The sequence below is a fragment of the Lagenorhynchus albirostris genome, chromosome 2 (assembly GCF_949774975.1).
Source record: "Lagenorhynchus albirostris chromosome 2, mLagAlb1.1, whole genome shotgun sequence".
Lineage (NCBI taxonomy): Eukaryota > Metazoa > Chordata > Mammalia > Artiodactyla > Delphinidae > Lagenorhynchus > Lagenorhynchus albirostris.
In genome coordinates, this window is record NC_083096.1 from 70,560,449 (window position 1) to 70,574,559 (window position 14,111).

At 49.2% G+C, this 14,111-nt stretch overlaps 2 protein-coding genes across 7 annotated transcripts in view; one reads left to right on the plus strand and one right to left on the minus strand.

Annotated features, from left to right (window-relative positions):
* Positions 1–5,710, plus strand: part of DCAF8 (DDB1 and CUL4 associated factor 8) — a 45,003-nt gene extending 39,293 nt beyond the window's left edge. For all 5 annotated transcript variants that reach the window (XM_060135218.1, XM_060135244.1, XM_060135208.1 and 2 more), the window contains 3 exons: positions 3,436–3,555; positions 3,957–4,073; positions 4,699–5,710. In XM_060135218.1, coding sequence (XP_059991201.1) covers positions 3,436–3,555; positions 3,957–4,073; positions 4,699–4,815 — 354 coding nt within the window. In that variant the 3' untranslated portion in view covers positions 4,816–5,710. The remainder of the gene's footprint in view (positions 1–3,435; positions 3,556–3,956; positions 4,074–4,698) is intronic.
* Positions 5,711–7,848: 2,138 nt separating this feature from the next.
* Positions 7,849–14,111, minus strand: part of PEA15 (proliferation and apoptosis adaptor protein 15) — a 7,586-nt gene continuing 1,323 nt past the window's right edge. Inside the window, exons 1-4 of one of the 2 annotated variants that reach the window (XM_060135294.1) lie at positions 13,855–14,046; positions 10,813–10,986; positions 9,265–9,420; positions 7,849–9,111 (exon numbers count right to left, since the gene is read on the minus strand). In XM_060135294.1, the coding sequence (XP_059991277.1) occupies positions 9,047–9,111; positions 9,265–9,420; positions 10,813–10,984 (393 nt within the window). In that variant the 5' untranslated portion in view covers positions 10,985–10,986; positions 13,855–14,046 and the 3' untranslated portion in view covers positions 7,849–9,046. Of the gene's footprint in view, positions 9,112–9,264; positions 9,421–10,812; positions 10,987–13,854; positions 14,047–14,111 lie in introns of those variants that run through there. The other variant, XM_060135288.1, reaches the window with a different exon arrangement.

Below are 14,111 nucleotides of genomic sequence, written 5' to 3' on the forward strand. Positions count from 1 at the left end.
AAGACAGTATAGTCTGGGGGTGCTGAGGTTTTAATGGAATATTTTCTTCCCTTTCCTGTCTTCTGCCCCTCTACAGCACGGTTTATTAAGAGGAGAAAGGGATTTTAGGGAAGAACCTCTGGCCTGAGTGAGGTATCTTTAGGCATGGACCTTTTCCAAAACAAAAGCATTAGCGTTCAGGGCACACCATCCTACACACTGTAGTAGGTAGCTAAGTAGTGATCTTGAATAGATCCTGGATTAGCGGATACAAGCTAGAAGGAGCATTTTTTCTGACAGTTGGGAAAATCAGAATATGGTCTGTATATTGATACAAACACACATAATATATATGTATATATAGGGAGAGAGAAACGTGCTCACCCCCGCGACCATTTTTCTTGTTGTTGTTGTTTGACTGCTATACAACCCATGATCATATCATAGTCTGCCTGTCCTCTGAGTTCTGCAGACAGCCTCCATTGAGATAGGGCAAAAAGGAAGCCTGAGGATCGTGAGTTGGGGAGTGAAAGGTGGTCAGCTCTTAGGATGTATCTAGCTAACCATAAATTTTTTTGTTTTTTCTTTTTTGAGACCTAGTGTCAAGAAGGATTCAGTAGCTTTCTATTACAAGGTTTTCAGACTGCAGAGATAAGAAAGAGGCAGTTTGGGCAACTGCATTTTACTGACTACCCAAGACAGTCTTGTTAAGAGCTTCTAAGGGATGGCTGAGATGCTTATTCTTTCTTCCTTTTCATTCCTCTTAAGCTGTGGGGAGCTACAAAGAACCCAGCCATCTCTTGATGAGGTTTATCCAGAGTGGTTTTAGAGTTTAGAATGGTTCATTGCAGTTGGGATCCCATTTCTTCTTGTGTGTCTCTTATCCTGGTGTGAGGCTATTTCAGACTTTCTTCTGGTTTCCTCTAAATTTTGGGGACCTGGGACCAGTATAGACCCAAAGCTTCTATGGCTTGAATATAAGTGGAGAAGAGTCTAGAACTTGAAGGTGTGTCTCACTGTTGCCTGCTTCATTTCCTACTTTTCCATAGGTCTTCTTCTATCATCTGTAGTGAACAAACCCAAAACACTGGAGTCTTAATGAGAATTCGGCAGTAGGCATGTAGTCATGAGAAAGTCAAAAGGGGCCAGTGAATCTTTTATTGATCATAAACTATTGTCTTTCATTCCATTCTAGAGAGATGCAGGGCTGAATGCCCTCCCCCAGGCCAGCACTTGTCTGTGGTCCAGAATCACTCTACAGGCCAATCTCCTTTCAGCTTAGCCAGTGTCAGGGTTTGATGATTAATCCAGGTGCTCAGGTTGGGAGGGCATTTGCGTAGGATGGGTGGGCCCCAGGCCTGAGTTTTAGTGGTCATAAGAGTGAGGTACTAGAACAAGAGGTATAAAGACTGCACCCTGCAGCGAGATTCCTGGCTTGTTCTTGCCTCTGTGTAAGCTGAATGATCTATGTGGTCCTCACTTGGCTCCTTCTGATTTTTTGTGCTAACCTCCCAGCAGTGGGGTCACCAGCGCCAGCCTGAATGCAGACTATATCATTAAGTAGACTATTAGAACCAGAAGGGATCTTTGAAATTCTCATCCACCTTGCCCAGGTATCTCAATTCTGTTTTTGGCTCAAACTCTAGTCCTTCCGTTGTTTGCATTCGGGGCAAGGGTGGGGGATGTTGTCAAAGGACAATCCTTAGTCTCCCAAAAGCACTTTGCTCCTTTATCCCATCACCTTCATCCCTCAGCCCAGTCATCTAAGGCCAGAGCTCTTTTCTCTGCTCAGGCATTACTGACAGGATAAGTCCTGGCATGCAGACAGGTCGGGTGAAGTGACCAGGTATTCTGGCCCAGAAGCTCTCTGTTGGCTTCCCCTGCAAGCTCCATCTCAGGTACTATATGTAACTTACTCTCTTGCCATTGGCTTTGTCCTTAGTCTTAAGTTCCAAGGAATTTCTCCCTTGTGCCTTTTTATTTTGCTGACTTGTCAAGCATAGCTAGGTCAGAGTTTAGAAGGGTAGCAAGGGCTTGAGATGGATGAACGAGTTCAAGTTTGTATGTGTTAAGTTGTCACATATCTTTTGATAATATTTTCTGGCAATGGAGTTTTTCTCTCTAGTGCCACCTCTGCTCCAGATGCTGGAACCTCTTCCACATTGCCTAAAAGAGCCCAAATATAAACTTTGTAATGAGCTGATATGTGGAATAAAAGAAGAAAGAAGGGAAATGTGGTTTCTGCTTTACTCTTAGACTCAGACTTAGCTTCAGTGTTTTCTGAGAATTTATTTGTAAAATGGAAGACAAAGAAGATTGGAAGTCTGTATGTCAGTTTTATTTTCCATGCTGACCCTGGCTTCCCATCAGCTGCTCTCCGCATGTGCAGGCGAGGCAGAGAAGGTTGGTCCAGAGAGAACTAAGAGGCTGTTTGCCAGGGGTTGTTTCCTTGGACTGTACTGCAGCTGCAAGACGGGGTGGGGTGAGGTGAGGAGTGGCTAGGACCACACCTTCTTCCTTCTGGATGCTTTTGCCATCTATTCCTCATCTGACTAAAAGCCCAAAAATGCTTTAGCAGCTAGATCTGGGACCAGCTCCTCCGGTGGCGTGGTAGCTGCCCTGCTCTGCCAGGAAGGCTGATGTTTCCAAGTCAGACAGCAGGGGGCATGGGTGCCTTTGGAAAGAAGGAGGCTGCCTAAGCCAGAAGGCCTTTGCCTCGGATGCTGTAGTTCATTCCTCCTGCTCAGTGAATATATCCAGAGGGTGGCTGAGCTTGAGGCTGTGGGTGCCCAAGGAAGCTGCCTCACTGTACCGTGCTGTCCTATAGCTGAGCCTGTTGTGCTTTCATGGCAGGCAGCAGAATGCTGTCTCCTGGGGTGTGCAGGGTTCTCAAGCAGATATGTGTCTCCATTACCCTACTATGTTTCAGGCTCAGCCTCTTCCCAGCCTATGCCTTCTTCCAGTTCTTATAAACAGTGGAATGTAATTGTTCTCTGAGTCTTCTCTGGGGGCTCAGCAGCAGCTGCTGCTTTCTTCATTTTTAAAAATGTATTTGCCACTTGGTGAAAGCCACTGAGATGTTTTTTTCCAGACTGGGGCAAGTTGCAGCTTTGGAAGCTGGAGAGAATGAGGTCATCTGAACCTCACTGCCTTTTTGTGAAGCCAGCAGTATGCTTGGCCAGTCACCCGCCCACCCCTAGAGCTATATCTCAGGATGAGGCCACCCCTACCTAAACCTAGAAAGTGAGAGATAGGCCTGGTCTTATATCCAGTCTGTGTCCAGTGTTTCCTTCACCCCGAGGGCCCTTTAGCCTAGGCTTATGATGGGTGGGCCTGTCTTCCCAGCAGCTGTCTTAACTTTTATCAAGGACAGTTGTTTGTTTCAAGGTGAGTAGTGGTTTTTAAACCGTATTGCCACATACCCCTGAGCCTATGTTTTCCTTTACTCCTGACCAGGTAAACTGTCTTGAGCCCCACCCTCACCTGCCTGTGCTGGCAACCAGTGGCCTAGACCATGATGTCAAGATCTGGGCACCCACAGCTGAAACTTCCACTGAACTTACAGGGTTAAAGGATGTAAGTAGCTGACTATAGATTTCTTCTTTCTGCTTATCCACATACTGTTAGGAGTTTTCATTGTCATAGGAAGGAATAACTTGCTGTACAGTTCTTTAAAGGCACTGCTCTAACACCCTCCCCCACATTCCTGTCATTGCCTCTCTAGGAACAGTCCCAGTCCGGGGGTCCAGGGTGCAGCTTTGAAGTGCATCTAGTTCATGGTAGAGGGGACATCTTTAGGAAGAATCATCCATCTTCTCAGTGGATGAACCTGGGGCATCCTTTCTTAGTCGAATCTAGCTATACTCCAGCTCAGTAGTTTCTAAGGGCAGATTTTACTGGGCTAGAACACCAGCCTTTTCTGATCAGGTCCAGGGTTCCTATTCATTACCCACTTCCCCAACCCTTTTTGGTTCCAGGTGATTAAGAAGAACAAGCGGGAACGGGATGAAGATAGCTTACACCACACCGACCTATTTGATAGCCACATGCTCTGGTTCCTCATGCATCACCTGAGACAAAGACGCCATCACCGGGTAAGCTGGAGTGCGAAGTGAGCTCCCAAGGGCAGTGACCCTCTCAAGAGGGTAAAATGTTCCAGGACATACTTCTCGCTGCTTTAGGAGGAATCAAGTGGAGTTAGTTGGGTTTCCTATCCATTATTCCCCATCCCCATCAGAGCTTTGATGTAGCCTTGGAAGAGCCACTAGCAGAAATAGCTGGTGTCTGCTTAGTGTTCTCCATCACCACGTATGCACAGGGTTGTCTTCAAAAAGGCAAAGGCATGAGGGTGGGGAAGGAGTTGAGAAGAAATAAGTCATCTCAGGTGTCTTCTGTCTTTTCTCTTGTGACACAAGAGGCCTAGGGCAGGGGTTAGCAAACTGTGGCAGTTTGGGCAAGTGCCTGCTTTTTGTAAATAAAGTTTTATTAGACTACAGCCACACCCATTCATTTATGTGTTGTCTGGCTGCTTTCATGCTACAACAGCAGAGTTGAATAGTTGTGACAGAGATACGGCCCATGAGTCTAAAATATTTACTGTCTGGCCCTTTAAGAAAAATTCTGCCGACCCCTGGCCTAGAGCATGTAAATTATAGCTAAGACCTAACAGGCTTGTCCTTGTTCCAGGGAAATTACTAATAAGCCTTTCCCATCCTACAGCGCTGGCGAGAACCTGGGGTTGGGGCCACAGACGCAGACTCGGATGAGTCTCCCAGCTCCTCAGATACATCGGACGAGGAGGAGGGCCCTGACCGGGTGCAGTGCATGCCATCCTGAGGCCTCGTACCCAGGAGGGGCAGGCTGGGGCTGCCAACCCGATCCTGCCTGGGCAGCCCTTTCCTGTCCCAGGCTCTAACATTCAGCAGAAACGCACTTTGGACTTTTTTGCTTTAGATTTAAAAAAAAAAAAGAAAAGAAAAGAAAAAAAAGAAAAAAAAAAGACATCCCAGGAGGACAAGCCAGAGGGGAGCAAACCTACAGAGCATCTAGAAGTGGGAATTGAGCCCTGGAATGGGGTTCCATGGAGAGGTGCATAGGACTTGGCAGAAATGGCCTCTCCCCAAAGCCTTTTTTTTTTGGGAGGGGGGAGCCTATTTTGTTAACTGGTTTGGGGTAGGGAATGGGGTTTCCTTTTCTTTGATCTCCCTTGTTTCTTGGGTGGGGGGTGGGGGGATAACTGGCTGTTCAGTACCAAGGGGCCAGACTGGGGGTGGTAGAAATGCCACTCTCTCTTTGGTTTAGGTTTTTGACTTTATTTTCTTTATTTTTTAAAATTCTATGACAGTTGCATTGTTTTTTCTTCCCCCTGAGCAAGCAACCCCATCCCAGGATCCTGTTTTTCTGGGGAGTCCTTAGAGCCCCTAACCATCCCACACTCTTCACTTTCTTTTCCACCCCATTCATTCTCTGTACTTATCACAGTGTTTTGCACTTGATTATGTATCCTTCACTCTCTTCTCTTCATCCCATCACCCCCTCAGTAGGTCTGGTGAGGGAGGTTGGGGGGAGGTGGGAGGAGGGACAGAAGTGGAAGAATAGGAAGGTGGTTACCTCTTCTGTTACTTAAAAAAAAAAAAAAAGTTGTTTGGTGGCAGCAATCTCCCTGTCCCTATCACTGTTAGAGGCCTAATTTTATATCTATAAATATATTAAAAAGCAAGTCAAAATTGGATGTATCATGTTAAAATTATTGTTGAAGTTTAAATACCTATATATTCTCTATGACTGCAATAAAGGGACTTACAGGAGAGAGTGAGTGAGAGTAATGATGTGGAGGTATCACCTGGGGTCAGCCTACCCTTTGTGCACGGCTACTGGAGATTAGGGCTTAACCCTTATGTTTTAGGAGGCTCAAGAATGGAAGGATCCTGAATTCTGCCCTTTCCTGCTTTCCTACCATGGTTTCAGGGTTGGGAAGCCCCTTTCATCTCTTTGCTCCAGATATCCTACCTCTGCTTAAGTCTTGTGGGGGTTCCCAGGATGGCTCTGCTAACCAGAGACTGGCTCATCTTCAAAACTTGACTGAACTGTGACTTCAGGAAGGGTTCTGCCACTGCAGACCGTCTCTCCTAATACTGTGTGTGACAGAAGACACACTCACTCTTAGCTTTAGCTGCTTGATTCTTTAAACTATCCAACTCCACACCAACTCCCTTCCTAATGGAAGAGTATAGGGAAAGACCTCCTGGGTTTGACTTTATACCTTGTCCACCTTTTCCTATCTTGGGATTGAAGGACAAGTCATTAATCTAAGGATTGAGTAAGGTGGCTGGGGCTCAGACACCTATTGTATCACTGGTCACTAATTATCAAAGTCCCAGTTGCATTCTTGCCCTTAAATGCTTTTGTTGCTATTTCTTTGCCCCCAACCAGGAATTCTGCATCCTGGGACAGTCAGATTCTACTAGAACAGGCCAGGAAGGAAGGGAGGAGTGAAAGGGTGGAATTCCCAGATACTCCTTCCTCCTGCCCCTTTTCCTAGCAGCTCTCAGACCAGATGTTAGCTGCTGTACTTCCTCCCTGAGGTAGTGAATGTGTGGTGACTGTGAGTGGTCTGTGTTCTTATCGCTGGTGGGGTGATGGAGTGGGCTGAAACCATGCACTCTGGAATTTGTTGTGTATTTTCTCTCAGTAAAGCTTTTTTTTTTTTTCCCCCCCTGACTGCTGCTGTGTGTGTGATATGTGAGCCATTCATTCATGATGGGCTATTTTTGTTCCTTTCAGTATAGGTGCCTGGCCCTGGTCTTATTACAATTTTAGGAAGTCCAGTCTGGGATATCCATGTTTCCAGTGGTTGGGCTCCAGTGGGAGACTGTGGAAGTGGAATAGGCCCCACAGTTCAGTGATACTTAGAAAATGAGAGAGGGCAGAGATCCTACTAGGGGTATTTTCCTGGCCTCTTCCAGGCTGCAGTTAAGGATTTGGGGGTAAATTTTGCTCTCCCTCCCCAGTCATCCAAAGGCTTAAAAATCCCAGTCATTCACACAAATTTAGAATCAGTTAGGTACAGTACAATCACCTTTATTCCAGGGTTAGAACAAGGCCGTGCACACTGCAGACAGAGGAGCACAGGATAGGGGCAATCTCACAGCAGTATAGGGGGCAGGAGGGCAGGTTAGTCGTTTTAGATTATTTTGCCTTACAGAGAAATTGCTAGACTCCGCTGAAAATGACCCTGTCTCCCTTCTCCCATCTCATCCTCTTCTCTCTTCAAAGGAAGGCTCTTTATAATATATTCCCTCCCTCCACCTCCTTTCTCTCTCAGACTTGTTCTCACATAACATATCCTGGCTTGGAAGGATAATTCCTGCTCTTTATCCCCCTCCCAATTCTACAAGTATCTCTCTCTCCTTGTGGGAGAAGCCAGACAGGACTGGGGAAACTTGGGAAGGTCCTTTAAGGCAAAACTGTGGAGTACTCGAGGTGTATGTGTTAAGGCAGGTGTCCGCAGCAGTGGCCAGAGGGGACAGGCAGGTTGGGCTGGGCTAGGCTAGGATTAGAGGGTGCTCTCCAACCAGTCTGGCTTCTTCCCTCTTCCAGTAGCCAGCTCTCCCCTCCACTAAAGTTTTGCTCCCACATCCTAGAAGCTCCTAGCTTAAACTTTCTCTAAATAGCCTCTTGAGATTGCATGTGAATTGAAAGTTTTAAGAAGTTTTTTTTGTTTTGACTATGTAGCAATTTGACTCTGCCACTCCCTTCACTGTGGCATTCCCCTTCCACCCCCGTCCTGGCCTAGACAATAAGTTAATGCCAGACACCACAAAAAAGGGCAGACATGGCAGTGCGGGTTTAATATACATATATGTAGAATATATATGTACACACAGTTAGCACGGTCAGGGTGGGGATGGCTATCTTGGGACAGGCAGGAGGCTGGGGTCACTGTACTCTAGTGATTTGGCTAGGAGGGGTTCATAAGCCCAAGGTGCCAGGATATTGAGGGAGAGGGGTTACCGAGTCCCCTCCTGGACTGAATTGGGGATCAGTGCAACGGAAAACACTGTAGTTAGCTTCTTCCCTTCTTTCTGGCTTGGGGGAGAGGGGGTTCTAGATCATGGAGAGAGGGAAGGTTGCCTGCAATAACCACGTAGGGACTCTGTAAGTGGGAGCAGGATTGGAGTTAAAACCTAAGGATCTCTATTCCCCAACCTCCCTAGGTTCAGGGGACTCCTGTGCAACAGTCTGAGTAGGAATAAAGGAGTGGAACAGGGAACTCCTCTCTGCCTTCATCCCCACTCAGGCTCAGTGATGGGGTGTGTTCCCAGCACAGTCTCTCCAGAGCAGAGGTGGGTGGGGGGTATCTAATGCTGGGTTCTCCATGGGGTTTGAACTTTGGGGCCAGGGAAGGATCCAGTGATCCTCTCTCTTTAGGTCCCTGGCTCATACCCACCGTAGGCCCATGAGAGGGGAGCAAAAAGGGACCTGCTGGTGCCCAGGCCCTCCAACCTGAGGAACTACTGGAAACTGGACTCCTGAGCCAGTCCAGCTTTGGGGTACAAACACAAACTCTGGCTTTTCTTTGCCCCTTCCAGGTGGGGGTTGGGTAGCCTCTTCATCTTCCCTCTCACTGCTTTTCATTCGATTCACCCACCTCTCCCATGCCTCACTCCTACCTCGCCGCCTCATTGTAGGAAAATACAGGCCCTTTTCTGCTCCCACACTTTAGAGAGGTGGGGGAAGAGTGGAGGAAAGGGAAGTAGGAGGAATGTGCCCATTTCTATTTGCATAGAAATAGCCCCCAACTCCCCCTAGAGTGGGGAAACTGAGCTCCCCCACCCCCAGCCCCTGACCCCCATCCCCTCACAAGGAGGAGGAACTAGATGAGCTAGACATATAGACAGACAGCCAGAGCGTGCGCACACGCACACACACGCGCACAGTAAGGGGGTTAGGACCAGGTTAGTAAGTGGGTAGATGGGGGGGGGATGCCCTTGCCCCCTCCCCTGGAGGATGGGGGAAGAGAATGGTCTGATGAAGGTCCAACCTTCCTCCTCTTCCTCCCCCTTGCTCAGGCTTTCTTCGGTGGAGGAGCCAATTTGATGATCTCTTCCTCAGAGGGCTGCCGGATAATGTCTGGGGGCAAAAAGGGATGTGTCCAGGGACAGAAGTCACGGGAGGCAGTAGGCAGGCTAACTGATCATAAGCCTCTGTTCTCCCAGAATTCAAGTATTCCACAGATAATCCATGGGAGGGGCAGAGGTACATATTAAAGGCATGGCCTCTTACCTTTGTACTTCTTGGCACTGGGGATACGGGTTAGCTTGGTGTCCAGCTCATCTTCCTCAGAGATCTTCAGAACACGGGTTCTGTAGTCAACCACCATAGTGAGTAGGTCAGGACGGCGGGAGATCTCAAAGATGTGCTCGATATAAGAGAGGTTGTCTGGAGGAAGGCAGGAGACTGAGGATCAGAGCTTCTGTAGAGGTCAGCTTCCCCTACACTGCTGGATTAGGCTTCAGGAACCAAGCCTGAGTTGCTCACATTGGTTACTGGAGGAGGCAACACTGGAAGAAGAGGGGCAGCTAAGCCAGGAAAAGAAAGCTAAAGCACCAGAAGACAGTAGAGAACTCTTCTCAGGAAGGGCAGATCATTGATGAGTGAAGTTTCTAGATTACAGATTTAGAATGAGGGATTTAGGTTAAATACCAGGTTCCACACTGAGTGGAGGGGAGAAGAGAAAAATTAACCGGGCTTCCAAATACCCAACATCCACCCTGTCCCTCTTTCACTTTTCCTCCAAGCAAGCATCAGAATTTCCCAGCAGCACATGTAGGACCAGAAGGGTGGGATCTGTAGACAACCCAGGAGAGATTCTGGGCCTAGTGAGAAGGGTAATTCTGAATGAGAAGGCACAGACATGACCAGAGGGATGATGTCCATGGGTCGGCCAGTTCTAGGAGATTGCAGATGCCTTCTTGCCTGGCTCCTCCCCTCTACTGCAGTAGTCCCCTAAGTCAGCGGTCCCCAACCTTTTTAGCACCAGGGACCGGTTCCGTGGAAGACAGTTTTTCCATGGACAGGGTGGGTGGGGGTGGGATGGTTCAAGCTGTAATTCGAGCAATGGGGAGCGAGCGGTAGATGAAGCTTCGCTCACTCGCGCCCACTCCTCACCTCTTGCTGTGCGGCCCGGTTCCTAACAGGACCGCTAGGGACCCCTGTCCTAAGTGTAGCATGTCCTCCTTCAGCCTCCCTCCCTTCATTCCATGCTACAGATTAGTATCTCTGAAGCACCCTCAGGGCACTCACCTCACCTATCAAATACCCTGTCACTCAAGGCCCTCCACAACACAGTCTTAACTTACCTTTCCAGCCACTTCTAAACATGCTATGTTCCTCTGCCTAGCATGTCCTCCTTTGGATCCTGCCTTTGAAATCCCACTTGCCCTTCAGGGCCATCTTAAATACCAGTTCCTCCCCAAAGCCCTTTCCAGAGCAATGGTCTCTAAAAGTGAATAAGAAAATGTTAGAACTTGTGGTTTTAAGTTTTATCACCTTTAAGTCCTATTTTAATGTTTTATTATATATATGATAATAGCACAGTAGGATCTGAGTAACATTTTTTGCTGAATAATATTTTTACTGAAGAATGTAATGCACCATGAAGAATGTAAAGACCACTGCCCTAGAGCCCCTCTACTCTCTTAGAGCACCCCTCTTATCCTGCCTTGTCAAAAAGGAGTGCACTTTGTATAGGAGCTCTGAGCTCATTTCTGTTTGCTGAATGAACTGAGCCTGAACGGCTGATGGTAGGATGCCTGTGTCCCCCTCCCCCACCTTTGTCCAGCTTGTTGTGGCTCTCCAGGAAGCTAAACCAGGCACTGCCAGTAGTGATCTCCTCGCTCTTCTCACTGGGGATGTCCTCCTTGCAGGCTGACTTGAGCTGTTCCAGATCTTCAAGGGTGATGTTGTTGGTCAGGTCCTGGAGGAGGGTCCCGTACTCGGCCATGACTGGGGTTGGGGGGAACAAAGGGAGAGGAGGCTGAGCTTGAGGTTCACGGTTTGGTTCACTCACTGGCACTACCCACCTCTCCTCTACCCTACCAGGCAAGTGCCTGGAACACAGAGGTTGGGGAGGCTAGGACTGGAGGAAGAAAAGGAAGACCTAAGGGAGGTAGGAGTAGACAGGAAGAAACTGGGAAGCTAGGGGCCAGGCTGGAGTCTAGAGTGAAAAGTCACACTTCCTTCTCCCCACCATCTTTTTTCTTCCTTTTCCCCCCTCTAACAGTAACCCTGGCAACAGCTCCCCGACTGAGGAGGCGGTTACCATAGCAACCTGCTCCCGACTTTCTCACCCGCTGTCTCCAAGTCCCCCCCCAGAATCGCCCCACCCACCTGCAACCCCTCCCCCTGTCAAACAAAACAAAACACACCAAAACGACCAGGGAGAGGCTTGCTGTGGCAGTGAGAAGCTAAAAGGAAGGGGCTGGGAGAGGTTGATTGGAGCTCATGTTCTAGCTTCCATTCTTTCCCAGAAGCAAAGGGGGTCCCTCACTTCAACTCCCCACCACCCCACTAATGACTCATTTTGGATAGATGCCTAGTTACCTGGCCCCTCCATGCTCAGCCCTGTATTCAGTCATTAGGTCTCGGGATGGGGGTGGGGAGGGTGAAGCAATGGGCTACCCCCACCTTTGCGGAGCCCATTTTCTCCCTTGATTGCTGCTGGGCCTCTACACAGCCCTTTCTCCTAGCCTTTGTGCTATGCCTACAGCCCCCGCGCCCAAGAATACCAAGCGGCTGGCTCTGGCCCCCTGCCCAGTTCCCAGGCTGGCTGGGTGGCAGGGAGAAGGGGTTCAGACGCAGCTTTGGGAAAGTCTGGCAGGAAGGGGGCTGCCACTTCTGCTTGCATCAACATCCCGCTGGCACTGCCTTCAGCGTGACCTCCCACGGGGGGCCGGGGAAGGCTGGATCTCATCTAGGCCTTCACCCCATCCCTCTTCTATGAAGATTTTTAGGTGAAAAAGGAGAGGACATTCAAGGCCCTCCTTCCACTAAGATAGGGACTGTGGCTAAGACAGGAAGAAAGAAGGTCAGACCTTAGAATGAACTTTCTGGATTTGATAAAATGTGAAACTCCAGTGGTGAGTTTTAAAAAGGGGCTTTTTTCCACCACAATGACTATATATTTCTTTTATAATTAAAAAGTAAAGCATTTTAAAAAGTAAATTATGGCATAAACACTCTGTGGCTAGACTAAGGGGTGGGGCAAGGAGCTAGATGACCTTGTACTTGACTGAGACTGCCCACAAATCACCCCAACAATGGGCCGGGAATATAGCAGAAAGGGACTAGTTGACACACCCCATATTCCTTATTCCCACCTACATGCAGGGAAACTGAGGGAGAGAAGCATGCACCCAGGAGGCCCCATTCCCAGCCCCCTACTTGGACCAGAACAAACAAGCCTCCCTTGGTGGCAGGCACTGTGACACAAACACACAATAAGCCAGGCAGCAGGGCCAGCATGAGCCCCACGAGAAACAGGCACTTATACACATGCTCACTTGCACACCCAGGTGCAACCAGACAGAGGGCCCAGCGGTGGCCCTGCCAGGCTGGGCCAGAAACAATGCTCTCTGGCTGTCAGCACCAGGAACCGTCTCGCCTTGAAATCTAGGTCACAGCAGCAGGCTCTGGAGCTCAGCCCCCACCCCCCTCCACTGATAATCCAAGGACAGAAAAGGGGATGTAGACAAGGGGAGTGATGGGGACAGGGTTCAGAGATGGGGATAATAATGGAGGTGGGGTGTGAAGAGAGCTGAAGAAAAAAGGGCAGCATGGGAAGGAGGCAAGATGTGCTCAAGAAGGCTGCCCCAGTTGAGGAGACCCTGCGACCAAGCCCTTAGCTGGAAAATGGGACAGACTTTAGGACCATAGTGCCCTGCTTTCACATAGAAGAAGAGTTTGTAAATACAGAGATCCTGTGGGAGGAGGGGGAGAGAGAGAGAGAGAGAGAGAGAGAGAGAGAGAGAGAGAGAGAGAGAGAGAGAGAGAGAGAGAGAATATCTCCTGGGAGGAGTTAAGATTTAGGACTCTGAATTGAAAACACAGACTTACAGGGGAGGTGGGCGGGAAGGGATTAATGTGTATTAGACACCCACCCACAAAGGCTGGGGGCGGTGAGTAGGAGCTTTCTGTGAGAGTGAAACAGATACAAGGAGGCCCCTGAGAGAAATGGGGGTGGGAACGTGTGTGTGCCAGAACCCTCTGTATGGATGCCGATCCTGGGTGTGGGCACAGGTACAGGGAGGAGGCAGTGCTGGTGTCCGGGGGGTGTTTGGATGTTCTGGTAATGGATGTGTGCGTGCCAGCACTGGATGTGTGGCTTTGAGTGTGTGTGGTCTGTGTGTATGTGTCTGACCAGCTGAGAGTATGTGTAAGAAGGCAGATAATCACAGGCTCACATCCAGAGAAAAGAGGAAGGGTAAGGGGAGCCTAGAGAATGGAGGAAGAGAACTGGTGTTGGGAGAGGGAAAGAGACTGAGCCTGCAAATGAGGAATCCTTGGGGCGGGGGAGGGGCACAGGGAGCACACAGAGTCCACGAAGAGAAGGCTGCAGCCTCAGCTCAGTGGTTACCATGGCAACCTCAGTTCTGGGTGCCCCCCCCCATTCAGTTGTCAGGACAATGACACCACTGGATAGGAGGGATGTGGGGAGTGGGGAGTAAGAACAGAGAGAAGGGATAGGAGAAGGGCCCAGTAAGGGTGCAGGGAAAGGCAGCCTAGTGTCCTGCCTCCCTGGAGAGATCCCATTTGCCCAGGCCTGGGTGTGGCAGCAGGGGCAAGGGCAGGGGAGTTTGGGGGAAATTTCCTTACTTGGTTCTCAAGCTTTCCTGGTCAACCATTGTCCAGTTGTAGTCTGGCCATGGTAGGTGGGGCTTGGCAGAAGCTTGGCTCCTTCACCCTCCATGTTGCTTTTCTCACCCAAGATTTAGAATTCCATAGGGCCTATAGAGAAGTCTCCTGCCCTCATAGCTCTGAAGAGTCCTCCTGACCTCTGCAACAGTGCAGAGGCTGCCCAGGGAACACCAGGCAGCCTGGGCGGAGGCCACTCTTGGGACAGGATACTTGGG